Raw genomic sequence first — 27,340 nt, forward strand, 5'->3', positions numbered from 1 at the left:
AATCTCTGTTAAACTTCCCCCTTCTCACTCTGTCTTTAAGTATCTAATATTCCCACTCTGTGAAAAAGACTGTAACTCTTGCCTTGTCTATGCCTCCAATGATTCCGTACACTGTACTAACAGTTTTTTTCATATTGCTTCTCAACATCTGCATACAGACCAGAGGCAGCTAGTTTTTAGTCTGAAATGTTCTTTTGTAAATCTGACTCATCCACTAGCAACCTCACATTTTATTACCAAATGAAGCAGTGCTATAGACCTATAAAGCTTAACAATTTCAAAAAGATCATCTTTGTGTACTTACAATACCAAAGTTCAAAGTAAATTTATTATCAAAGTACATATATGTCACCATATACAACCCTGAGATTCATTTTCTTGCAGGCATACTTAATGAATCTAATAACCATAGTAGATTCAATGAAAGACCTCACCACCAGGGTGGACAACCAGTGTGCGAATGGCATCAAAAGGTAGAAATACATAAAGAAATAATAATAATGAATTAACAATAAATATCGAGAGCATGAGATGAAGAGTCCTTGAAAATGCGTCAAGTTCAGTGATGAACTGTTCAATTAAGTTACCAATCTCAAATTAGTGTATACAGTGAGTGAAGTTGAGTATTATCCCCTCAGGTTCAGCAGTCTGATAGTTGAAAGGTAATAACAATTCCTGAATCTGGTGGTGTGGGTCTTAAGGCTCCTTTATCTACTTCCTGATGGCAACAGCGAGAACAGAGCATGGCCTGGATGATGGATACTGCTTCCCTGCACCAGCACTCCATGTAGATATGCTCAGTGGTGCAGAGGACTTTACCTGTGATGGACTGGGCCTTATCCACTACTTTTTGAAGGCCATTTGCATTTTTTTTAAATAAAGGAACAAGTGGATGAGTCTGCTAAATAAAGTCCATTGCACCAATTCTGCTATTAAGAACTTCACACTGCTATTAAGAACTATACACTGATCTGATTCTGGTAACTTAATTGGGTCACATTATTACATGGGCAGGACTTGTATCTCATTCAACTTCAGAGGCTGAATCTGAGCCCATAATAATCATTGTACTTATGATGCATATATGATTAAGTTGACATATTTCAAACAAAGGTAAATGTTAATCTGACACCAATTTCTCCTTTAAGTTCAACAGACTGGAATCTGGGTAGTTACCACAAATGTTCTTAAATTTATCAAAAATTCTCAAGTTCCAAAGGCCAACAAGTAATACTGGCTCTACAAATCAAAAAAAAATATGGTAGCCAAACCTTTACCCTTCAATGGCCTCACATTGGAGAGTCGGATTATCAATTTTACAAGATGCCTTCTGCATCTGACAACCATTCCACATATTCAAAATTGAGAGTAAAACAACATCAAGGGAAGATTTAAACGCTGCTTCCTCGTAAGAGACTTTTGAAATGACATAATTGAAATCTTCATGAATGAAGATGATAAATGGCAAAATCAATCTGACTAAAAGTACATTATAGTGAAAGATTTTTGTCTTTGTTAGCTTATTCAGCAGATTTTCTTTCCGGAGAAAGCACTTTCCGAATGGCATCCCAAGGTGAGTACTTAAGATGTGCGCAGCACAACTGGCAGGTGTATTTACAGACATTTTTAATCTCTCCCTCTATTAGTGTAGAGTGCCCTCCTGCTTCAAATTATCCACCATTGTCCCTGTACCAAAAAAGATCAAGATAACATGCCTGAACAACTGGTGTCCTGTTGCACTCACCTCAATAATAAGAAAATGCTTTGAGAGGCTGGTCAAGGATTACACCTGCCGCTTGCTACCACCCAAACTGGACCCCCTACAATTCGCCTAACGACACAACCGATCATCAGATTATGCAATAGCAACTGTTCTACATATCTGTCCTTACATGTCTGGAGAAGAAGGATGCTTATGTGAGAAATCTGTTCTTGGACTACAGTTCAGCATTCAACACCACAGTTCCATCCAGGCTCGACAAGAAGCTCAGAGACCTCGGTCTCGACCCTGCCTTGTGCAACTGGATCCTGGACTTCCTGTCAGATCACCCGCAGGTTGTAAGAGTGGGCTCCCTCACCTCCAACCCTCTGACTCTCAAAACAGGAGCCCCTCAGGACTGTGCACTGAATCTCCTCCTTTCCTCCCTGTATACCCATGACTGTATCGCCACCCAGAGCTCCAATCTGCTAATTAAATTTATCGATGACACTACATTGATTGACCTTATCTCAAACAATACCAAGGTGGCCTACAGGGAAGAAGTCATCTCTCTGACACAGTGGTGTCAAAAGAACAACCTCTCCCTCAATGTCACAAAAACAAAGGAGTTGGTTGTGGGTTACAGGAGGAATGGAGACGGACTAACCCCTATTGACATCTGGGGTTGAGAGGGTAAACAGCTTCAAGTTCCTTGGCATCCAGATCACTGAGGACCTCACGTGGTCTGTGCACACCAACTGCGTGGTGAAAAAGGCACAACAGCACCTCTTTCACCTCAGACGGTTGAGGAAATTTGGTATGGGCCCCCAAATCCTAAGAACTTACTGCAGAGGCACAATTGAGAGCATCCTGACTGGCTGCGTTACTGCCTGGTATGGGAACTCTACCTCCCTTAATCGCAGGACTCTACAGAGAGTGGTGTGGGACAGCCCAGTGTATCTGTAGTTGTGAACTTCCCATGATTCAGGACATTTACAAGGACAGGTGTGTAAAAAGGGCCCGTAGGATCTTTGGGGACCCAAGCCATTCCAATCACAATCTATTCCAGCTGCTACCATCCGGGAAGCAGTACCGCAGCATAAAAGCCAGGACCAACAGGCTCCCAGACAGCTTCTTCCACCAGGCCATCAGACTGATGAACTCACGTTGATTTGAGTGTACTCTATATTACACTGAATGTTCCATTTATTATATATTAAAATAAATTACTATGATTGTACATTTAGATGGAGACTTAATGCAAAGATTATTACTCATCTATGTAAAGGATGTAAGAAATAAAGTCAATGCAATTCACTCTTAGAAATATGGTTAGAAGCTAACAGATCAGATCTGATATTGGCTTATATAACTCTTCAAATGATGAGTTGCACTAGTTCTATGCTTCTGTAGGTAAGCAAATAATTCTGCTTCCAGGTGGAATATTATTTCTAAAAGCTAGCATGGAGAAAATTTCCTTTTATTTTGAAATTGAGATGATTAATGACAATATTAGTGTAAACATGCTGCTTATGCTAAATACAACCAATGTAAAGTACTATTTCAAGTGCTTTCACTAGTTAATAGCCTGATTTAGTCTTTCATGTTGTCAAATAGACCAAATTCCAGTTTTACTTACAGTTGAACTTAACGAAATAAGATATAGAAACAAACATTTTATGATTGAAATATATTTATTTTACTTGCTTTGCCCTGAGTAACTTTTAAACCTTGCTCCACTGTAAACATTCATCATCAAGCCCTCCAAAATTTTCTCTGCTTGGTATACTTATTTTTAATCTCTTTAATATTTTGCTTCACAATAGCCATTGGGAAAACTCCTTCGAGAACTGTAGTCCAACAAGGAACAAGGCCTTCAAAGAAACTAAGGCTTTAATGAAATTAATATACAAAACGTTTATATATGAAGATGGTCTGATGTATTTACAACATGTATTTACACATACTGAGTTATCAGCTCACCACAGTGAGAGACACCGCCACAAAGCTGTAATTCTTATCTGGAATACTAGTAATATTAAAATACTTACCTTTGGTTCTAGAAAATAAGATAAATTTAAAAATATCTTATAGCTATCAATATTACTAATTTGTCTATTAATACAAAATAGGGAACACTCAGGAACCAAAACCTTACGAAGGTTTTAAATTCAATTATGTCACAGAAATGCAAAAATTTCTTGTGTTAATTTCAATCACAAAATGTATGCCTGTGTTTAGGGATGAGGTAGTGGGATTTGATCCGGTTTGCTACATTTCTGCCGAAGATCTCAGAACCGATTATATATTGGAATGGGATGGTGATTATCAAATGTTTTAACAAAGTACCCAAGATATCTTTCATTATTGGTCTTCAAAGACCCCTTCCACCACTGTTTAGAAACTTGATAAACTTGCAAGAGAGTCAATAGCAAGTTGCCAAATCAAGGTTAACTGTCACAACTGCCAACCACATTGAAGGATAAGAAATTACAACATCAATTTAGCAAACGTCTGGATAAAACAGAAATACAGGTTGTCAGCAAGTTACCAACAGGTTTTGTTTTTACAAATATTTATGTCAGTTTTCAGACATTTATAACTTCTTAATCACAGAAATAGATACAAAAATGTAATACTTCAAGGAGTGAACTATAATAACAGATAACAATTTAGGAGAATGAGATTGTAAGGGAAAGCAAATCAGCCATAATCAAATTATGGAGCAGATTCAACAGGCCAAATGGCCTACCGGTAATTCTGCTCTATGTCTTATGGTCTTAAACATCCACATTGAAACCAGTGGGCCTTACACTAAATATCCAGGAGACACAAGTCTTTGATAATCTGTGCCCACTATAAGACACTGCCACCATGTGCCATCCTTCTCCCCACCAACACATGACAAATAAAATCCACAAACCACTTTTGATCTCAATTTAACAACAGCAACACAATTATCAAAAAACTTCACAAAACTATTTCAGAGTCAGCAGAGATTAGTAAAACTTGTTTAAATAGCATTCTCATGTACAATATGGATCACAGTTGAACCAGTTATCTAGAAGCTAGCTTTAATAGCTATATAACATTTGAAGTGCAGAACTCAATTTAACTTTTAGTCTAGATTTTACTGCAAGTGCATATTCTTGTCATTGGTGTAAACAGCAAGTATGTACTTTCATTTTGCAGATCCAGTCATGCTATCTTCCTGTAAAAAAATACAAGTTTAGCTTGGTTCTCCATGAATGCACCAGTTCTGCGTGATGTAGTATCATCAAATATGAACAATGAAACTATCTCACTCAGGACAGCCAAATACAAATCTTTGACAGGCAAACTACAAAGTTCAAAGTAAATTTATTATCAAAGTACACATACGTCACCATTTAAAACCCTGAGATGTGTTTCCTTGTGACATTCTCAGTAAATCCAAGAACCATAATAGAATCAATAAAAGTCTACACCCAACAGAATGGATAAACAATCAATGTGCAGAAGACAACAGTGCAAATACAGAAAGAATAATAATAAATAAATAAGCAACAAATTTCGAGAAAATTAAATGGAAGTCCTTGAAGGCAAGTCCATAGGGTGTGGAAACAGTTCCGTGATGGGGCAAGTGAAGCACAGTGAAGTTATCCTTTTTGGTTTAAGATCCTGAGGGGTAATAACTGTTCCTGAACCTGGTGGTGAGAGTCCGGAGGCTTCTCTATATTTTTCCTGATGGCAGCAATGGGAAGAGAGCATGTCCTGGGTGGTGAGAGTTCTTAATGATGGATGCTGCTTTCCTGCAACAGCACTCTGTGTAGATGTGTTTAATGTTGGGGAAGACTTTATCTGTGATGGGCTGGACCATAACCATTATTTTTTGCAGCATTTTCCATTCAATGTGGGCATTGGTATTCCCATACCAGGCTAGGATGCAACTAGTCAATATGCTCTCCACCACACATTTATTGAAGTTTGTCAAAGTTTTAGATGTCATAACAAATCTTCACAAACTACTAAGGAAGTACAGGTGCAGTTGTGTTTATTTTTCTGTAATTGCACTTACATGCTGGGCCCAGGACAGGTCCTCTGAAATGATAACACTGAGGAATTAAAGTTTCTGACCCCATCCACCTCTGATCCCCTGATGATGGCTGGCTCATGCACATCCGGTTTCTTCATCCTGAAGTCAATAATCGGCTCCTTGATCTTGCTGACATTGAGTGAGAAGATGTTGTTGTGGCATCACTCAGCCAGATTTTCAATCTCCCTCATATATACTGATTCCTCACCACCTTTGATTCGGCCTGCGAGAGTGTTGTTGTCATCAAACTTGAAAATGACATCGGAGCTGTGCTCAGCCACACAGTCATAAGTGTAAAGCGAGTAGAGCAGGGGGCTGAGCACACAGCCTCATGGTGCACCTGTGCTGATGGAGATTGTGGAGGAGATGTCATTACCAAACAGAATTGACCGAGCAAGCCATACTTTCTGGTATTCAAAATAATTAAAAGCGTTGCCAATGACCTTTAAAAAGGTTATCAATGAGATGATTATTAAAAATTGCTCGAGTTGAGAATGGCAATGACAATACAGCCATTCTTATTCATTCCTAACTGAGCCCTGAGCTGAGTTGTTTACTTGGTTACTTCAGGGTGCAGTTATCGTTTTGAAGCTTACATTGGCCAGATCAGGTAAGGAAATGGCTGATCTCCTTCACTCTATTAGTGAACTGAACCATATTGTTTCATAGTTACCGTTAGTGATACTAGTTTATATTCAGTGTGATTGTAGTGGACAGATTGTAGCAAGTTCCGACTCTACTCTTGGAGATAAACATTGAAGCGAGATTAAAGAACCAACAGTGAAAACTGACAAGACAGCTTCGAAACTTCAGCATTCACAAAGCAATCTCAAATTTGGTGGCACTTAAACGACCATAGTTTAGCGCAGTTACTATTACAGCGGAGAAGGTGCTTAAAAAGCTGAAAGACCTAAGGGTACACAAATCACCCAGGCCAGATGAACTGCACCCTAGGATTCTAAAGGAGGTAGCGTTGGAGACTGCAGAAGCATTAGTAACAATCTTTCAAAAATCATTGTACTCTGGTGTGGTGCCAGAGGACTGGAAACTTACAGATGTCACTCCACTCTTTAAGAAAGGAGGAAGGCAGCAGACAGGAAATTATAGACCGGTTAGCCTGACCTCAGTGGTTGGGAAGATGTTGGAGTCAATTGTTAAGGATGAGGTTATGAAGTACTTGTTGACACAGGGCAAGATAGAACAAAGTCAGCATGGCTTTTTTTTTTAAATGGGAAAATCTTGCCTGAAGATTGTTGGAATTCTTTGAGGAGATTACAAGTAGGATAGATAAAGGGGATGCAGTGAATGTTATATATTTGGACTTTCAGAAGGCCTTTGACAAGGTGCCATACATGAGGCTGCTTACCAAGAGCCCAGGGTATAACAGGAAACTAACTAACATAGTTAGAGCACTGGCTGATTGGTAGGAGACGGTAAGTGGGAATAAAAGGATCCTTTCTGGTTGGCTGCCAGTGACTAGTGGTGTTCCTCAAGGATCAGTGTTGGGACCGCTTCTTTTTATGCTGTATATCAATGATTCGGATAATGGAATAGATGGCTTTATTGCCAAGTTTGCAGACACAAAGACTGGTGGAGGGGCAGGTAGTGTTGAGGAAACAAGTAGGCTGCAGAAGGACTTAAGACAGATTAACAGAATGGACAAGAGAGTGGCAAATGAAACAGTGTTGGAAAATGCATGGTCATGCACTTTGGAGGTAGAAAAAAATGTGCAGCCCATTTTCTAAATGAGGAGAAAATACAAAAATCTGAGATGCAAAGGGACTTGGGAGTCCTTGTGCTGAAACCCTAATGGTTAACTTGCAGGTTGAGTTGGTGGTGAGGAAGGCAAATGCATTCATTTCAAGGGAACTTAAATACAGGAGGAGGGATGTGATGCTGAGGCTTTATAAGGCACTGGTGAGGCCTCACCTTGAGTATTGTGAACAGTTTTGGGCTCCTCATCTAAGAAAAATGCGCTGGCATTGGAGAGGGTCCAGAGGTGGTTTACAAAGGATGTTTCTGGGACTGAAAGGGTTATCATACAAGGAACGTTTGATGGCTTTTGGTCTGTACTTGCTGAAATTTAGAAAGATGTGGTGGGAGCGGATTGAAACCTTTCAAATGTTGAAAGGCCTAGACAGAGTAGATGTGGAAAGGATGTTTCCCATGGTGGAGGAGTCGATGACAAGAGGGCACAGCCTCTGGATAGGGAGGTGTCCATTTAAAACAGAAATGCAGAGAAATTTCTTTAGCCAAAGGGTGGTGAATTTGTGGAATTTCTTACCACAGGCAGTTTTGGAGGCTACGTTGTTGGGTGTATTTAAGGCAGAGACTGCTAGGTTCTTAACTGGACACGGCATGAAAGATTACGGGGAGAAGGCCGGGAATGGGGCTGAGGAGGGGAAAAAAATTAACAGTCTTGATTGAATGGTGGAGCAGACTAGATGGGCCAAATTGCCTAATTCTGCTACTATGCCTTATGGTCTTATAATTACTGAGTATTTTTCATCAGGTTCCAACCATTACTTTGACAATAGAATAAACTATTGTTGATTTAATACTTGTAAGACTTTTGATAGTTTCTTCATTGCCTTTGGACAGTGAAATCATCTTCAGTGGGAATTAAAAACTACTTGCTAGTAACAGCACACAAATCACCAACTAACAGCCCAATGACATAGCTGAATGCTGTAAACTTCCTCTTTTTTTTAAACCTGCTACTCCTTGAGCCCCAGTGTACGGTATCAGCTACAAAGCGATAATGTAATTTTTCAGTTATTATAATCCCATCAGATATATGGTGATAACAGAACCAAAATAAGCTTGCTTATATTCAACAGCAGTGAAGTAAAACAGACAAGAGATTCAAAGCAAAATTTCTCTAAAGAAAATTGCATAAAGGTTATAAACGAAGTAAAAATTTGGTGACTTGCCCTATCAACAAATCTGGAAATGACACTACATCCTGTGTCAAATACTGTTGACTAAAACTATTTTACAAGCTCACAATAAGTTCAGAACATCTTGAATGTAATAAGGCAAATGTGAAAATATTTATGCTCCGTCCATCAATATGAAAGGCTGCTGTAGAACTGTACTATATTTAATGCAATTTTATAGACTTTGTTCCATAAATTCCTTCTTTCAAATTTATTGTCCCAGTTTGCCACATTGAGTACATTTCACCATATTGCATTGAGTTTCTGAATCCACATTGTTTATGGAAATTAGTATTTTTGTGGTCGCAACACCATACCTACACAATATTTCTGCAATGAGTAATTGTTTCTGGGTTTTTTTGTTTTCAGACATTTTTCTTAACCAGTCCTGAATGTACACTGCTTTAAATTGCAGGAACATTAGCATCTGCATAACATATCTCCCCTAAAAGTTCAAATTATATTTCTACACTTCTTGATGGTCAATATAAACACAAGTTGCAGACTTACTAACAAATATTCCTCTTTTGGAAGAGGACAGCGAGGCTGAGAAGAAGTGCGGCGGCGGCCATTTTCAAATTGCTTCTCAGATCGGAGTTCTGAGAGGCGGGACTGCGCAGGCGCGTGAAGGAGGCCTGGGAAGGAGGGAAGATATAAAAAGGAGAGAAGGAGTGAGGCAGTTCTCTTTTGGAAGAGGACAGCGAGGCTGAGAAGAAGTGCGGCGGCGGCCATTTTCAAATTGCTTCTCAGATCGGAGTTCTGAGAGGCGGGACTGCGCAGGCGCGTGAAGGAGGCCTGGGAAGGAGGGAAGATATAAAAAGAACGCAGCCTTAAGCAGCGGGCAGCTTCGTTTGTGGGCAGCGGAGTGAGCCGGGAGCAGAGTGTAGGGCTTGGGCTCAGAGGGCTTAGGCGGAAGAGGGCACAGTAGGCTTATCTTTTAGTTCTTGTTATTTTCAGTTATTCGGGAGGTATGAGTGTGAGGGCAGCTTGTTGTTCTCGGTGTCGGATGTGGGAGATCCTGGAGTCTCCGAGCCTCCCGGACGTCCACATCTGCGCCAGGTGCGCCGAACTGCAGCTCCTGAGGGACCGAATTAGGGAACTGGAGCTGCAGCTCGATGACCTTCGCCTGGTCAGGGAGAGTGAGGAGGTGATAGAGAGGAGTTACAGGCAGGTGGTCACTCCGGGGCCACGGGAGGCAGATAGGTGGGTCACGATCAGGAAGGGGAAGGGGCAGGTACTAGAGAGTACCCCAGTGGCTGTACCCCTTGACAATAAGTACTCATGTTTGAGTACTGTTGGGGGGGACAGCCTACCTGGAGGAAGTGACAGTGGCCGGGCCTCCGGCACAGAGGACGGCCCTGTAGCTCAGAAGGGTAGGGATAGAAGAAAGAGGACCATAGTAATAGGGGACTCGATAGTCAGGGGTTCAGACAGGCGGTTCTGTGGAGGTGATCGGGAGTCCCGGATGGTAGTTTGCCTCCCTGGTGCCAGGGTCCGGGACGTTTCTGATCGCGTCCAAGATATCCTGAAGTGGGAGGGTGAGGAGCCAGAGGTCGTGGTACATGTAGGTACCAATGACATAGGTAGGAAAGGGGAAGAGGTCCTGAAACGAGAGTATAGGGAGTTAGGAAGGCAGTTAAGAAGAAGGACCGCAAAGGTAGTAATCTCGGGATTACTGCCTGTACCACGCGACAGTGAGAGTAGGAATGGAATTAGGTGGAGGATGAATGCGTGGTTGAGGGATTGGAGCAGGGGGCAGGGATTCAAGTTTCTGGATCATTGGGACCTCTTCTGGGGCAGGCGTGACCTGTTCAAGAAGGACGGGTTACACTTGAATCCTGGGGGGACCAATATCCTAGCGGGGAGGTTTGCTAGGGCTACGGGGCAGACTTTAAACTAGTAAGATGGGGGGGCGGAAATCAATTTGAGGAAACTATGGGAGAGGAGGTTAGTTCACCAGTAGAGCAAGTAAGTAGACCGTGTGTGAGGGAGGACAGGCAGGTGATGGAGGAGGGATGCGCTCAGCCCGAAGTTGTAGGGGAGAAGAAAGAAAAGGATAATAAATTTGAATGCATTGCTAGGGATGAAAAGAGAGGAGGAGGTGGAGAGTATCTTAAATGTATCTATTTTAATGCTAGGAGCATTGTAAGAAAGGTGGATGAGCTTAAAGTGTGGATTGATACATGGAATTATGATGTTGTAGCTATTAGTGAAACATGGTTGCAGGAAGGGTGTGATTGGCAACTAAATATTCCTGGATTTAGTTGCTTCAGGTGTGATAGAGTAGGAGGGGCCAGAGGAGGAGGTGTTGCATTGCTTGTCCGAGAAAATCTTATGGCGGTGCTTTGGAAGGGTAGATTACAGAGCTCCTCTAGGGAGGCTATTTGGGTGGAATTGAGGAATGGGAAAGGTGTAGTAACACTGATAGGAGTGTATTATAGGCCACCTAATGGGGAGCGTGAGTTGGAAGAGCAAATGTGTAAGGAGATAGCAGATATTTGTAGTAAACACAAGGTGGTGATTGTGGGAGATTTTAATTTTCCACACATAGATTGGGAAGCTCATTCTGTAAAAGGGCTGGATGGTTTAGAGTTTGTGAAATGTGTGCAGGATAGCTTTTTGCAACAATACATAGAAGTACCGACTAGAGATGGGGCAGTGTTGGATCTCCTGTTAGGGAATGCGATAGGTCAGCTGACAGATGTATGTGTTGGGGAGCACTTCGGGTCCAGTGATCACAATAGCATTAGCTTCAATATAATTATGGAGAAGGACAGGACTGGACCTAGAGTTGAGATTTTTGATTGGAGAAAGGCTAACTTTGAGGAGATGCGCAGGGATTTAGAGAGAGTGGAATGGGTCAAGTTGTTTTATGGGAAGGATGTAATAGAGAAATGGAGGTCATTTAAGGGTGAAATTATGAGGGTACAGAATCTTTATGTTCCTGTTCGGTTGAAAGGAAAGATTAAAGGTTTGAAAGCGCCATGGTTTTCAAGGGATATTAGAAACTTGGTTCGAAAAAAGAGGGATGTCTACAATAGATATAGGCAGCATGGAGTAAAGGAATTGCTCGAGGAATATAAAGAATGTAAAAGGAAACTTAAGAAAGAGATTAGAAAAGCTAAAAGAAGTTACGAGTTTGGTTTGGCAAATAAGGTGGAAGTAAATCCGAAAGGCTTCTACAGTTATATTAAAAGCAAGAGGATAGTGAGGGATAAAATTGGTCCCTTAGAGAATCAGGGTGGTCAGCTATGTGTGGAGCCGAGGGAGATGGGAGAGATTTTGAACGATTTCTTCTCTTCGGTATTCACTAAGGAGAAGGATATCGAATGGTGTAAGGTGTGGGAAACAAGTAAGGAAGTTATGGAACCTATGACAATTAAAGAGGTGGAAGTACTGGCGCTTTTAAGAAATTTAAAAGTGGATAAATCTCCGGGTCCTGACCGGATATTCCCCAGGACCTTGAGGGAAGTTTGTGTAGAGATAGCAGGAGCTCTGACGGAGATCTTTCAGATGTCATTAGAAACAGGGATTGTGCCGGAGGATTGGCGTATTGCTCATGTGGTTCCATTGTTTAAAAAGGGTTCTAGAAGTAAGCCTGGCAATTATAGACCTGTCAGTTTGACATCAGTGGTGGGTAAATTAATGGAAAGTATTCTTAGAGATAGTATTTATAATTATCTGGATAGACAGGATCTGATTAGGAGTAGCCAGCATGGATTTGTGCGTGGAAGGTCATGTTTGACAAACCTTATTGAATTTTTTGAAGTAGTTACGAGGAATGTTGACGAGGGTAAGGCAGTGGATGTAGTCTATATGGACTTCAGCAAGGCCTTTGACAAAGTTCCACATGGAAGGTTAGTTAAGAAGGTTCAGTCGTTAGGTATTAGTGATGGAGTAATAAAATGGATTCAACAGTGGCTAGATGGGAGATGCCAGAGAGTAGTGGTGGATAATTGTTTATCGGGATGGAGGCCGGTGACTAGCGGGGTGCCTCAGGGATCTGTTTTGGGCCCAATGTTGTTTGTAATATACATAAATGATCTGGATGATGGGGTGGTAAATTGGATTAGTAAGTATGCTGATGATACTAAGGTAGGAGGTGTTGTGGATAATGAGGTGGGTTTTCAAAGCTTGCAGGGAGATTTATGCCGGTTAGAAGAATGGGCTGAACGTTGGCAGATGGAGTTTAATGCTGAGAAGTGTGAGGTTCTACATTTTGGCAGGAATAATCCAAATAGAACATACAGGGTAAATGGTAGGGCATTGAGGAATGCAGTGGAACAGAGAGATCTAGGAATAACAGTGCATAGTTCCCTGAAGGTGGAGTCTCATGTAGATAGGGTGGTGAAGAAGGCTTTTGGAACGCTGGCCTTTATAAATCAGAGCATTGAGTACAGAAGTTGGGATGTAATGTTAAAATTGTACAAGGCATTGGTAAGGCCAAATTTGGAATATTGTGTACAGTTCTGGTCACCGAATTATAGGAAAGATATCAATAAATTAGAGAGAGTGCAGAGACGATTTACTAGGATGTTACCAGGGTTTCAGCACTTAAGTTACAGAGAAAGGTTGAACAAGTTAGGTCTCTATTCATTGGAGCGTAGAAGGTTGAGGGGGGATTTGATCGAGGTATTTAAAATGTTGAGAGGGATAGATAGAGTTGACGTGAATAGGCTGTTTCCATTGAGAGTAGGGGAGATTCAAACGAGAGGACATGATTTGAGAGTTAGGGGGCAAAAGTTTAAGGGAAACACGAGGGGGTATTTCTTTACTCAGAGAGTGATAGCTGTGTGGAATGAGCTCCCTGTAGAAGTAGTAGAGGCCAGATCAGTTGTGTCATTTAAGGTAAAATTGGATAGGTATATGGATAGGAAAGGAGTGGAGGGTTATGGGCTGAGTGCGGGTAGGTGGGACTAGGTGAGATTAAGAGTTCGGCACGGACTAGGAGGGCCGGAATGGCCTGTTTCCGTGCTGTGATTGTTATATGTTATATTGTGCACATTCATAAGCATTTTGTACAAGTTATTACGATGGCAGATCAGAAAATTAAAGAAATTTTATTAGATTTTGTACCTGTCAGCAAGGAATTCCTTTATCCATCTGCAAAAATCTGACTTAAAATATATGAAGTGCTCCAAGCTACTGTGAGATGTTATTTTTGGGGGAAAAAACCATGACCATCCACTTCCACGTTCGTGTAGTTTATAAGTATATAGTGTTACGAACCCCGCAACTGGGTGTCTTACCAACAAAAATAAAAGTGTCCATTGGAGTCTGGTGTTACTATTTTCAACAATATTATTAGCAAAAATATACAAAATAATATCAATGTGAATATACAGAGAATATACGTTAGCAATACTAAACTTAAAAGTGCGGGTATAATAATAATCACTAATGAAACAAGCTCTATCGTTGTCTAGGGGATAATGAATTGTCAGATGGAAATATAAAGTTCAGTTCAGTTCATGCAGGCTGCGGTAGTTGTTGATCGCGGTGTTTCAATTGTTGGAGAGAGAGAGAGAACGTGCGAACAGTAATAGCTATTATCTTGCCAACCTTCCTTTACGATTTTGATCCGTCGATGCGTTGTTGTTGTGGCCGTTCACATATGACCCCTCCGTCCTTTAGCTCGACCGTTCTTCCGTGGTGGACTCGTCACCCAGGCAAGGGTGAACACACACACAAGCCCACACCGGTCTCGCTACAAAACACTGAGTTACAATTTACCTACCCTTCGTTCGGTCTCCGATCTCCCACCCTGTCTCGTGAGGGTTCTGATGCTCACTAGCGTTTCTCCTGGTGTGTCTGAAGGGTGTTCTACAGACCTCACTCTTATCCCCACTCACGGGGTCTCAGGTGTCAATCAGGTTGAGATGATGTAACCCAGGGGTGTCAAACTCATTTTAGGTCACGGGCCAGATTGAGCAAAATGCAGCTTCATGCAGGCCGGATCAGTCGGACGCGTGCGAACGCAGCTTTCGTTGCCTCCGTTTTTTCAGCCTGCTCTCATGTGTCTCAGTCTCTGCTATAACTACAAAGTGTTTCACTTTACAAATTCCGTTTCTTATGAAGAAGACTGCCGAGCAAGACTGCCGAATAAACACTAAAAACCCTGAAAACCTGGTACCTGAATAAACTCAGCATTAGCCATATCATACGCCATAGGCGCTTCGATTACTGGGGCCAGCTTTAATAGTAATTAGATATTATCTCGTGGGCCAAAGATAATTCCACCACGGGCCGGATTTGGCCCGCGGGCCTTGAGTTTGACATATATGATGTAACCCATCAAACCAGCCCACTCTGGTTGCCCCCTGAGGGGTTTCAATGAATAGAACAGTACCAAGTACACAATCCTTCTCCAAAAGACAATAGCAGTAATCAATGGTTCCGTTCCGCTTTTGTTAGTAGGAGACATTCCACTTTATGTATCTCTGAGCTGTCTCTCTCTCATTAACTTTCATGAGCTGTTATCAATAACTGCCCTGGCAGCTGTCCTGTGTCTCTCTCACTTCCTTGATAACAGCATTGGAATAGTAGCGATTTGCGATTCTCCAAAGGGGGGGGGGGCGTGGGCCACTGCACCCTTCTGCCCATCAGAGTTGTTCATCCTTCGTAACACCCCCATCCTTCTAAGAATTTTCACCAAAGGGGAAAATTAACTAATACAGAGTCTTACAGAATTACAGAATCTAACACAATACAAAAGTTTTTAACTACAGAGTAATACAGATATACATTCAACTTAGCATCTAAACAGTTAGCAATTACATTGTCATTTCCTTTAATATCTTAATATCTTGTACCTTAATAAATTCCTGTAGCATCAGACTCCAATTTAATAACCACCTATTTTTATTCCTTTTCTTCAGCAAAACAAAACTAAAGAGTTGTGATCTTAGCTTAAGTGTATATTACAAAATGTGAACCAATACATGTGTGATTATTCTGTCGTACATTACAAAAGTTTATTCAAATACTAATCTTTATTTTAATTTTAAACTTAACAGTCAATCTTCCATGGTGTTGTCTTTATTATTTACATGCTTTGTCGAAATCCCTCAAAACCAGATCCTGTTATTTAAAGTGGCATTTTGTCAACCTTCGCCTCTTTTCCACTTAACTCTCACGTGGTTAGCTTGCTCACCAGTGTGGAATAGGCTTTCGCATACTCCTTTCATAGGAGTTATTTTATCAACAATGTTTTTCAAACTTAGCCCATCTTCTGAACCTCCACACAATTCTTTATTTTTAAGCAAGTCATTAGTTTTATCTTCAGGACCCTTCATTCTATTAGTTTTCAGTTTAACATCTGCAAGTTGTTTACCTTTAAATTCCAAAACAAACTGTAATCAAATCACAGGCACCTTGTTAACAAGCCATTGTTCCTTCAGCCTGGTTACTGCTTCTGAAACCAATCCAGACTTTAAATTTTCTTCATTCAATTTAGGAACTACACTTTTCCCTTCTCCTTCAATAATAATATTCACATCACCAGCTTCCATCTCCTCACTAACTTTTAACACACCTTCTAACACAAACAACTCGGAATTCTCACTTCCCACTGGTACCAAGGTTAACCCTTTCTTCACTGAACCAAGTCCATCTGACCCAAAAGGACTGCATTCCTTTTCAACTAAATCAGATACCTCAGACTTTTCCTGAGTTTCATTACTAGGTTCAGTACCATGTACATCCACATCTTGGACACACTCAAACGGGACATCTGCCTCTTCCAGGCTTTCAATACCGTCCCCTTTTCAAATTCTAAATTCCCCTGATCCTCCCAGTTACTCTCTGGGCAACTCCCATCCGGAGTAAACTCAACCCTGCGGGTTAAAACAATTTCATCTGCTAACCCAGCAGACTCCTTCAAGGTAACGGCATCCTTTTCATCTAGGACTGCCCTATATCATTATCGGGAACACATTAAAATTTTTCAACTTCTTCAAACAGTTCGGTCAAGCCAGACAGATCATCCATGTCCAACCCTGGACCTTCTAACTGCCTTATCTGTTTCTCATCTTTAATCCGTGCCTCTATACATTTCCTCCTGGCTAAGGGTAGGTCTACCTCCTCTCCTTTACTTTCTTTCACCTCCCTATTCTCCGTCTTACCATCCCCTAACCCCTCTTGGTACAGGGTCGGTAAAAACTTCTCGGCCAAATCAACACAGGACTCATTTAAACTGGTCTCTTTCTCAGCTGCCTTTCTCGACATGCTGCGAGTGATCGCGCATGCGGGATAGGTCTTGGAACCTAGGGGCGGGTCCTCAACACTTACAGGCTTGCTCGTCAGCTTCACTGCTGAACATACCTCACCCCCTGCTAAATCATTACCAAGAAGGACGTCCACGCCGTCTCTCGGTAATTCTGACCTTACCCCTATTTCAACTGGTCCAGATACCAGATCACAATTTATAATGATCCCATGCAAAGGCACAGCTTCTGTCCCTTTTCCTATACCTCTTACAACCACCTCTCCAGTCTCAGGACCAAAATCTAGTACCTTACAGAGAATCAATGACTGCTCAGCTCCAGTATCTCTCCAGATCCTCACTGGAACTGGGGTTTCTCCCTCTTTCACAGACACGATCCCTTCTGAAATAAATTTCTCACGCCCCTCTCATATTTTATCTACCTGGGCCTTTCTCGTCGATTTGCTGATCGACACAATACACCCTGTAGAGACTGCTACGTTCCCTTTTCCTGTCTCCTTCCTTGGAGCAAAGCACTTAGATGCAATATGACTAACCTTTCCACAATTAAAACAGGTCAAGCCAGGAACCCTCCTGCCAGCCTGCCTTTCTTCCTCCTTACTTTTACCACTAGCTCCCGGCTTAATTTCTACCTCAGCCGGCAGGCTTTCTCTACCGTTCCTGCGGTCTTTCTGGTAACTCTTAGTCGAGGAAAACTTTGTCTTGTGGGTTAGGGCATATTCATCTGCGAACCTGGCAAATTCTGATACAGACTTATTCGGCTTCTCGTTCAAATACGTCCGGATATCATCCGGAACACAACCTTTAAATTCCTCAATCAGAATTAACTCTCTGAAACGCCGGAAATCCTCTTCCACCCTTTCTGCCGCACACCAGCGATCCAAGAGCACACCCTTCTCATAGGCAAATTCTGCATACGTCTGATTCCACACTTTCTTTAAATCTCTGAACTTTTGTCTATATGCCTCAGGGATTAACTCATAGGTCCGAAGAATGGCTTGTTTTACTTCCTCATAATTCTCAGACTTCTCCACAGACAACGCCGCATATGCCCGTTGTGCCTTCCCTTTTAACACACTTTGTAACAACGCCACCCACTGATCTCTGGGCCACTTCTGATTCACTGCCACCTTTTCAAAATGCAAGAAATAACTATCAACATCTGTCCCCTCGAACGGAGGTACTAACCTAAACTCCCTACTAACATTAAACTTCTCCTCTCGGTCTGCCCCTGGGGCTCTTCTCTCTTGCTTTTTCTCCATTTCCAGCTCATGCTGCCTCTGTTTCTCCTTCTCTTTTTCAGCTCTTTCCTTCTCCCTTTCCTCTGCTTCCAGCTGTTTTAACCTAAGTTCATGCTCCCTCTGTTTCTCTTTCTCTTATAACTGGAGCCAATACTCCCTTTTCTTCTGTTGCAACCTTAATTTTTCCAACTCTAACTGGGCCGTCCCAATAGCTGGTACCTTTTCAGGGATATTTTCCAATACCTCAGCCAAAAACACATCCTTCTTAATAGAATACTGAGTTATGGCCCTCAGCATCTCCCGCTTTTTCATTGACGACCTCACCTCTGTGAGATTTAGTCCTTTCGCAATATTTACCAAGTCCGTCTTTGTGGCATTCTCTAGCGCCTTCAAAGTCGGGTTTTGTGTAAATTCGTCTACGTCCATCTTTGCTGGTTTCCCGTCTGGTTACCCACGCAACCAGATCCAAGTCTGGACTTATCGCCCGATTCACTGGCCCTCCAATTTGCTATCAAATCTCGAGACGAGGTCCCAATTTGTTACGAACCCCGTAACTGGGTGTCTTACCAGCAAAGATAGAAGTGTCCGTTGGAGTCTGGTGTTACTATTTTCAACAATATTTGTTAGCAAAAATATACAAAATAATATCAATGCGAATATACAGAGAATATACGTTAGCAATATTAAACTTAAAAGTGCGGGTATAATAATAATCACTAATGAAACAAGCTCTATCGTTGTCTAGGGGATAATAAATTGTCAGATGGAAATATAAAGTTCAGTTCAGTTCATGCAGGCTGCAGTAGTTGTTGGTCGCGGTGTTTCAATTGTTGGAGAGAGAGAGAACGTGCGAACAGTAATAGCTATTATCTTGCCAACCTTCCCTTACAATTTTGATCCGTCGATGCGTTGTTGTTGTGGCCATTCACGTATGACCCCTCCGTCCTTTAGCTAGACCGTTCTACCGTGGTGAACTCATCACCCAGGCAAGGGTGGACACACACACAAGCCCCCACCGGTCTCGCTACAAAACACTGTGAGTTACAATTTACCGACCCTTCGTTTGGTCTCCGATCTCCCACCCTGTCTCGTGGGGGTTCTGATGCTCACTAGCGTTTCTCCTGGTGTGTCTGAGGGGTGTTCCCCAGACCTCACTTTTATCCCCACTCACGGGGTCTCAGGTGTCAATCAGGTTGAGATGATGTAACCCATCAAACCAGCCCACTCTGGTTGCCCCGAGGGGTTTCAATGAATAGAACAGTACCAAGTACACAATCCTTCTCCAAAAGACAATAGCAGTAATCAATGGTTCCGTTCCGCTTTTGTTAGTAGGAGACATTCCACTTTTTGTATCTCTGAGCTGTCTCTCTCTCATTAACTTTCAGGAGCTGTTATCAATAACTGCCCTGGCAGCTGTCCTGTGTCTCTCTCACTTCCTTGATAACAGCATCGGAATAGTAGCGATTTGCGATTCTCCAAAAGGGGGGGGGGCGTGGGCCACACCCTTCTGCCCATCAGAGTTGTTCATCCTTCGTAACAATAGAAGGACAAATCTGCTCCAGATTAGTAATTCCATTTTAATTTTTTTGAAGTAAATGACAACACAAGGCAGATTGTAATGGAATCAGAAATAAGTTCCATAGTTCCATGTTGGAATCCCTACCAACAGTGTCACTTGTTTGAAGATTCCATTCATCAAAAGTACAACCTCCTTATTGTTACCAGGATAAATTCTTCACTGGGACAGATCTTCATTGGCTGGTCAGCATGCCTCTGTAAGTATGAAAACTCTTTAAGCATGCCATCAGATACAATCTTTCCAAGGATGGTTAGTGAATACTTATGCAGTGCTGTGCTTTGTGGATCTGGTGGCCAGCTCTGCTCCAATAGCCTATGTGAGACTCTGTTGTGTAAACTAGCCACTCTTGTAGATTTTGGTATTCCGTGTTAATTCTATATCATTAACCTTTCAGGAAACATTTTCTTAATTTCTCCTATGAGTTTCCAGGCCAGGCCCTTCACTTTGTCAAAATGTCATTAATCACTAAAGAAATGCCTCTTATCTGAAACCCGAACTCTGTTTCTCTTTACATTGCTACTAGCTGCCCTGCTAAATGTTTTCAGCAATTTCTATTTTTATTTCAAATAAACCATGATGAGTCAGACCACATAGTGGAACACAGCCAGATCTTGTCTCGCCACAGTTGAGTTGTGGGAATCACTTGCTGTGTGACTAGCAGCCCTGGTAATTTAAAAGAGGGCAACAGTCAAGAGTGCAAACAAGTTGAGCCCAGATTCTTGCCTGCTCTCCGTTTGACCCTCCTCTCAGCAACTTCAACATTTGAAATGACTACGAGCAAATTTAAGATTCAGCCCATACCACATCATTACATTATTTTGTTTTTCTAACAAAAATATAACATTACAATCTGAAAGTAATTTTACTTGTTAAATGATCTTTTCTCATCATTTCTTTTTTAAGCCTTTGACACTTTTTAGTTCCAAGGTGCCCGTTACACCCTCAGTATTTTGACATTCAATTATTTACTGAAAAACAATGTGATTTAAAGGAAGTATTAACAGTCTAGTTTGCATAACAGCACATTCAATGGGTCACCTTGTAATATGTGGACCCAATTAAATCATTAAGCAAAGTGTGCATTCAATATACAGAAAGGGATGGATTATTTCAATTGTCTTTCACTGATATCAGATATCAGGGAGATAAGTCTAATTTCAAACAGCATACTTTCAATTTGCAATGAAAAAAATGCTAAGCTGTTATCCGCATCAGGAATGTACTTTGAATCTTGTCTGAATTGTCATGGAAAATCTAATTCAAAATGCAACCCATATTTAAAACAAAATACATAATTTGCAACTATGAAGGTACATGTGAAAATGGTTTGAAATTTTAGCATGACCACAATTAAATCCACAGAAAATTATAATTACCTTTATGCAAATGAGACAATACTCCCTTTTAAAATAGCTTTTCACCAGGCATAGCATGGATCAAATTGCAAGCTTCCTGTGTGAACATTTAATTACTGTTGCCGCTAATAGTGCAATAACTGAATAGTTATTTTGGTAACCAAGAAATCTGTACAGTTGTGAAAATGATGCTTGCATCAAAAGCTACAATAACTGTACTGTAGAAAGCCCACTCAAGCCAAAACCCAGCAAATTAGGCCCCTAAATTTTGCAAATTAAATGTCTATTCATTATTTGTTAGATGTAAGCTTTAGATTTGATCCAGCATTTAACTTCTAGTTAGAATGTCTTGAGTTTAAGTCAAGTTCCATAAACTATTACACATAATTTAAATAAGAGAAAATCTACAGATGCTGGAAATCCAAGCAACATGCAAAAAATGCTGGAGGAACTCAGCAAGCCAGGTAGCATCTATGGAAAAGAGTAAACGATCAATGTTTCGGGCCAACACCCATCATCAGGCTGCCACTTGAATGAAGTACAAATGATGATTGCCACTGTTGAAGAACACTTTTCTAAAGAATCACGAATTAAAACACAATTGTTTTCTCAGATGAAAGTAAAATGCAACTATGCAGAAATACAACGCGCATGCAAGTGAAAACTCGTCAAGTAACCAAGCTAACATCGGGTAAATTGAACCGTAGACACATTTGCCTTAACTTGACCATCACCCATTGGACTTCCAAAACACTACCAGGCTCTAACCATGATTGATCTTGGTGCTGCCAAAATCATCATCTGTTATTTAACCCTAGACTTTGCTGATGCAAGAAATTTCTGATTGGCCTCCTTAAATTGATATCTTCAAAAGTAATTGCTTACATTCCAGCACCATCCTGTTCATCTGCCACTCCCAATAAAGCAATGCATTTATGTTAAAATTATTACACTAAACCTTCATAGTTCAACTCTTGCTGACCTCAGTAAATTTTCCATGGCTGCACTCCTTTGCCTCTTGAATTCAGGAATTAAGTCTATAAATCTCTTCACTGTTGTGCCTTTTTTACCCCTTTTTGATAAAGCATTTGCTCAATCTATAATATCTGTTCCAACATGCCCCTGTGTAGACCAGTCACACTTCTTAAACATGTACCCATGAGGCATCCTGTTCTAATATGTTAAAGGAATTATACAAATGTAGATTTCTCTTTGCTGATTATCAGAATTGTTGTATACAAATTAGCTTCCTATTTCCCAACAAAACAGTAACTATGCTCTAAAATTACTTGGAATGCACTACCTCTGAGCTTGATAGGACATACTAAGAAACCACAATATAAATGTACTTACTAGTATAGTTTAAAAACTGCATATGAAATGTAATTAATTAGCATTAAATATTTCGATTTGCCTGATTTTCTAAATCTAGTTAATTTCTGCTCATTTCTTTAAGGCCACCCAAGGGTGAGTCAATTCTGCAGGTACTGAAAATCTTTATCAAAACACAAAATGCTGGAGGAACTTATCAAGTCAGGCAGCATCAAAGATCCTCACCACCTAGCCATGCTCTTTCCTAGCTGCTGCCATCAGGTAAAAGGTACAAGTGTCTCAAGACTTCCACTAGGAGGTTCAAGAACAGTTAATACCTCTCAACCATCAGGCTCTTGAACAAAAGGGGTAACTTCACTCATTCTATTTCTGGTGTTTCTACAACTGATGGTCTCACTTTAAGTTTTCTTCATCTTGTTATTTGGTACTTGTTATTTATTGCTATTTATTTATATTTGCATTTGTACAGATTGTTGTTAATTGATCCTGTTTAGTTACTGTTTTATAGATTTGCTAGGTATGCCTGTAGGAAAAAAAGAATCTCACGGTTGTATGAGGTGACGTGTATGACCTCTGATAATAAATTTTACTTTGAAGTTTTGAGCATCTATGGAGGGGAATAAACAATGTTTTGGGGTGAGACTTCATCACGACTGAGAAGAAAAGGGACTGAAGTCAGAATAAGGTGGTGGGAGGAGGAGAAGTATAAACTGGCTAGTGATAGATGAGACCAGCTGAGGGAAAAGTGGATGGATGGGGAAAGGAGATGAAGTAAGAAACTAGGAGGAGTTAGGTGGAAAGGTAAAAGGGCTGAAGGATGAATCTAATAGGAGAGGACAGTGGACCACGGAATAAAGGAGGTAGGGAACCAGAGGGAGGTGATGGATAGGTGAAGAGAAGTAATCAGAAAGGGAAATGGCAAAAGAGAGATGGAGGGAGGGGGAGAAATTAACAGAAGTTTGAAAAATCATACCAACAGGTTGGAGTCTACCAAGGTGGAATATGAGAAGTTGCTCCTCTAACCCGAGTGCGGTCACATCGTGGTAGTAGGGAAGACCAGTGGCAGAATGTCAGAATGTGAATGAGTGAGTCTACATTTCACACAACTTTATAATAGCGCATCTTTTTGAGATCTAGTTAAGCATTTAGGGATGGACCAGAAAATAATTCTACCTCTTCACTAGCTTGGTGAGGCTAAACTGCATTTGCTATTTTTTTCAGCTAAAGCTGGTAAGACTGAAGCCATTCATTATCGCATCCATCATTAACCACATGTCCTTGTTATAACTCTGAACATCTCCTGAACTACTGTCTTAGGTCAGGATCAAGTACATGTAAACTCAATGTTTGTTTTCAACCTTTAGCTAAGTTTCCAATCCAATGTCCTTGCAATTGCGATGTCAGTCTATTCCACTTCCTCAATAATGCCTTACACCTCAGAGAAAGCATAAATACTCAAGAACACAAGGAAGGAGATCTCATCTATATGAGTAGCTTGTAACTCAAAAGTCAATAATTGACAGTAAAAATTATCCAAAAAATATTCAACCACCACATTATTATCAGATTCCTCCATTCAAACGTAGGGATGGCAGAGGAGACCTGCTTTTGCCTCCTTTAATGTCAGAGTCACTTATGCCTTTTTAGGCAATTCCTTTTTGTATTCAGAATCACTTGCTTCTACTGCAACTTTGGGTTACGAGTGATGGCTTGCAAAACCAATGTGGGACCTACATGTTCTGCCACATGTGGGACAGGAGACAATTGATAGGATGGGTAGTTTAGGAGAGGTGTGTTCCTTCTACCATTTACTCTGGGCTTCTCTATGCATAAACTTAAGGTATCAGGGCCATGCATTCTTCAATTTGGTGTCTAGAATTCCCAGGAGTCCGTCAGTATGACATTTTCATCTCCCAAGAAGATTTCAGAACATCCTTGAAGCTTTTCCTCTACCTACATGATCATCTCTTAATAGGGAGAGCTCTAAAAATATACATTTTCAGTATGTTGTCAGGAAAGCAAACAAGATGGATTTCTCAATGGAGAACAATTAGGGCATCATTGCTGGAGCATTGGCTTGGGAAATGAAATAGATGCTGGTTAGTTCATTCCACTAACGTATCTGATTGCTCAATGTTTTGGTACCTCACCAATATTTTGAGCTGCCTGCTGTAAAAGTCAAAATCTCAGGACCACACAGGAAGACAGGGTTTACTCAAGCCTTGTATACTTTGAATTTGATGCTGGATTTGAGATTGTGGTCCTCAAACATCCTTTTCCTCAGAAGACCAAAGACTGTACTGGTGCACTGAAGGTACTGATGCATTGTATTAAGGAACTTCAGTCACAAATTGTGACTATCTTCAAGGAAGAAAACAAACAACTGCAATAACTACAGATGAGATTCCCTGTTGTCTACCAGAGGGAGGATCGGGTAGATGGAGCTCATCAGCCTCGGAAAGCAGTCCATCTAAGAGAGGGAAAACTTTGATTTCAAACCTCTGCTGCCTTGCAGCCATACCCACTCATGGGAAAGGCTTCAGGAGTCCCTAAGGCTGTCCAACATTGTCTTCAACCTCGTTCTGGCAACTCCTGCGATGACACTGGTGCCAAGCTGTATCGGCCCTTGCCCTTCCCTTGGACAAGATCGGTGGCGCAGAGAGAGGAGACTTGCTGCATGGGCAACAGCCGGTCTTCTATACAACCTTGCCCAGGCCTGCGCCCTGGAGAAGACTTTACAGGCGCAGATCCATGGTCTCGCGAGACTAACGGATGCCATACATACCAGAGGGCGGGTCATCATCTGGATCTTCCTGAACCATCCACTACCAGCAGTTGAAGACTTGTTCTCCAAAACGCAGTATGGATACTGTTCATTCAGAAGCATTGTGGAGAAGCATTCATCATGCAACAACTCCAAGAGAAATGCAGGGATCTAGAGGAATGGATTTTTATTTCCCCAATTACAATGGAGCTTTTGTTTCCTTCAAATGGGAGAAGTAGTTGAGCATTCTTCTCAGAATTAGCTGCTAGCTAGTATTTATTTTCATTATGTTTTTTTCTGGTAGTATGCAAGCCATGATCCCAACCCATGCATTCACAACAGATCTAATCTTGGAGTAATCAGGCTGCTTCATCATTTAGCCATTTTTAAAGTCTTTTTTGAGTCAATGCTACATCTTATCTCCAAGAAACTTTACACAAGAGAAGAGATCAGGGTCAACTGACACATCCGAGAATTAAGCTGACCCCAAATTTATTAGTTGATCTGAATTATGCAGATTATTGCTTTGTAAGGATTAGGACGCAAAAGTCTAAATCATTGACAACTCAGTTAATCGAGTAAATAATTAAACGTATATCTGCAAATGTTTTTCCAATTCCTGACCCCACTGTGCAACAGCGCTGTCCAACAATGAACGTTTACGGTGGGTCCCAAGGAAATACAAACCACTTCCCACATCCCAGTGAAGACAGATACTCCTTGCCATTTTGTCACAAAAGGCAAGTCTTGTTAAACTAAAGTGTTACTTTGCAAGGGGTACCATGGCAATTTTTAAAAAACATAACAGACCCAGACAATAGATTTGATTGCAAAATCAAAGACCTACAATTAACACAACATAATAAACGAGCATTTTAAAATGCAGAACAGAGTAGTTGATGGAAATCATATTGGCAAACCTTTAATTCATATATTTAAAAATTACATTCCAAAAAGGTAGATTAGACCCTACACTTTAAAAATCAGAACACAAGCACAACAAGCAGATCATTGTGTTGCCAGAATACAGGTAAATACATACAGTTCTGCAAACAGCAAATTCTTCATCGCACTGCGTCTTCAAGGAATATCAAGAAACAAATACTAAACTATTTTAATCACAAGAAGTACAGTATTGCATTACAAAAGTAGAACAAATTTACAGAAAATATGTACAGCAGATCAGAATAGGTGTTTTACAATAAGTCTTATGCAATGAACCAACTGCCCAATCTTAATACTTGGGTGTTTGTACATGTGAGCAACAGCTATAGAAGATAAATTGTGACCAGGTAGCAAAGCAAAATAATACCTTCCTTTAACAAATCAGGATGTAATTAATTGTGTGGCAGTACAGTGCATACACAGCAAAAAAGGTCACAGAATCACGTGACCTTGAATACAGATATATTATTCAAAACTTGTTGGAACAACTTTTGATGTAAAAGTACAGGCCATATTTTATGGAGTCTTATTTAGCTTGCAAGCTGTTCAAGCATTTTTAGGGTCACGTAGTTTAAACTTCACTTAAAATGTAAGGTATCTGATATCAATCTTCCATGCATCATTATATTGAATTTCTTAAGGAAAACCAGAGAGCAAACATTTATATCCACTTGAAATCACACTGCAAGGAAAGTAAAGAATAAAATGCTTACCATTTATGGCCGTAGGAAACTGAGCCATCATGGTCATGACCACGTCTTGCTAGCTACTGGCCATCTGCAAAAAGAGAAATGCCTATTAATTATGTATCAGAAATGACCACAGCTTCTTGTCTTGCAGGGCGGGGAGAATGTAATTTTTCTTTAATGCACACTTGCGATAATGAATATGGTATGGTTCCAGGTCTTGGCTAATCAAACTGAATTCATGGCACATACAGATAAAATGTTCACATGACTGGTGGAACAAATAGTATTTGGTATTATAGCTGAAAATGAGCAAAAATATGAAACATACATATATCTCTATGAATTACTTTTCCATTTGCTTTTCCCACCTGTTATCTCCTACAGTCTCAAATAGATTTTTCAGTCATAAAAATGTTAACATGACTGAAAGAAAAATCCTAACAATACACAAGCTCTAATTCTTGCAGACATCGGATTTTATATTTTAAGTAAAACACT

At 40.8% G+C, this 27,340-nt stretch overlaps 1 protein-coding gene across 7 annotated transcripts in view; it reads right to left on the reverse strand.

Moving 5' to 3' along the window:
- LOC140733634 (intersectin-2-like) overlaps nucleotides 1-27,340 on the reverse strand; it is a 216,579-nt gene that overhangs the window by 149,526 nt on the left and 39,713 nt on the right. For all 7 annotated transcript variants that reach the window (XM_073057231.1, XM_073057229.1, XM_073057233.1 and 4 more), the window contains one exon: nucleotides 26,867-26,930. In XM_073057231.1, coding sequence (XP_072913332.1) covers nucleotides 26,867-26,903 — 37 coding nt within the window. In that variant the 5' untranslated portion in view covers nucleotides 26,904-26,930. The remainder of the gene's footprint in view (nucleotides 1-26,866; nucleotides 26,931-27,340) is intronic.

Source organism: Hemitrygon akajei, chromosome 9 (assembly GCF_048418815.1).
Source record: "Hemitrygon akajei chromosome 9, sHemAka1.3, whole genome shotgun sequence".
In the NCBI taxonomy this organism is placed as follows: domain Eukaryota; kingdom Metazoa; phylum Chordata; class Chondrichthyes; order Myliobatiformes; family Dasyatidae; genus Hemitrygon; species Hemitrygon akajei.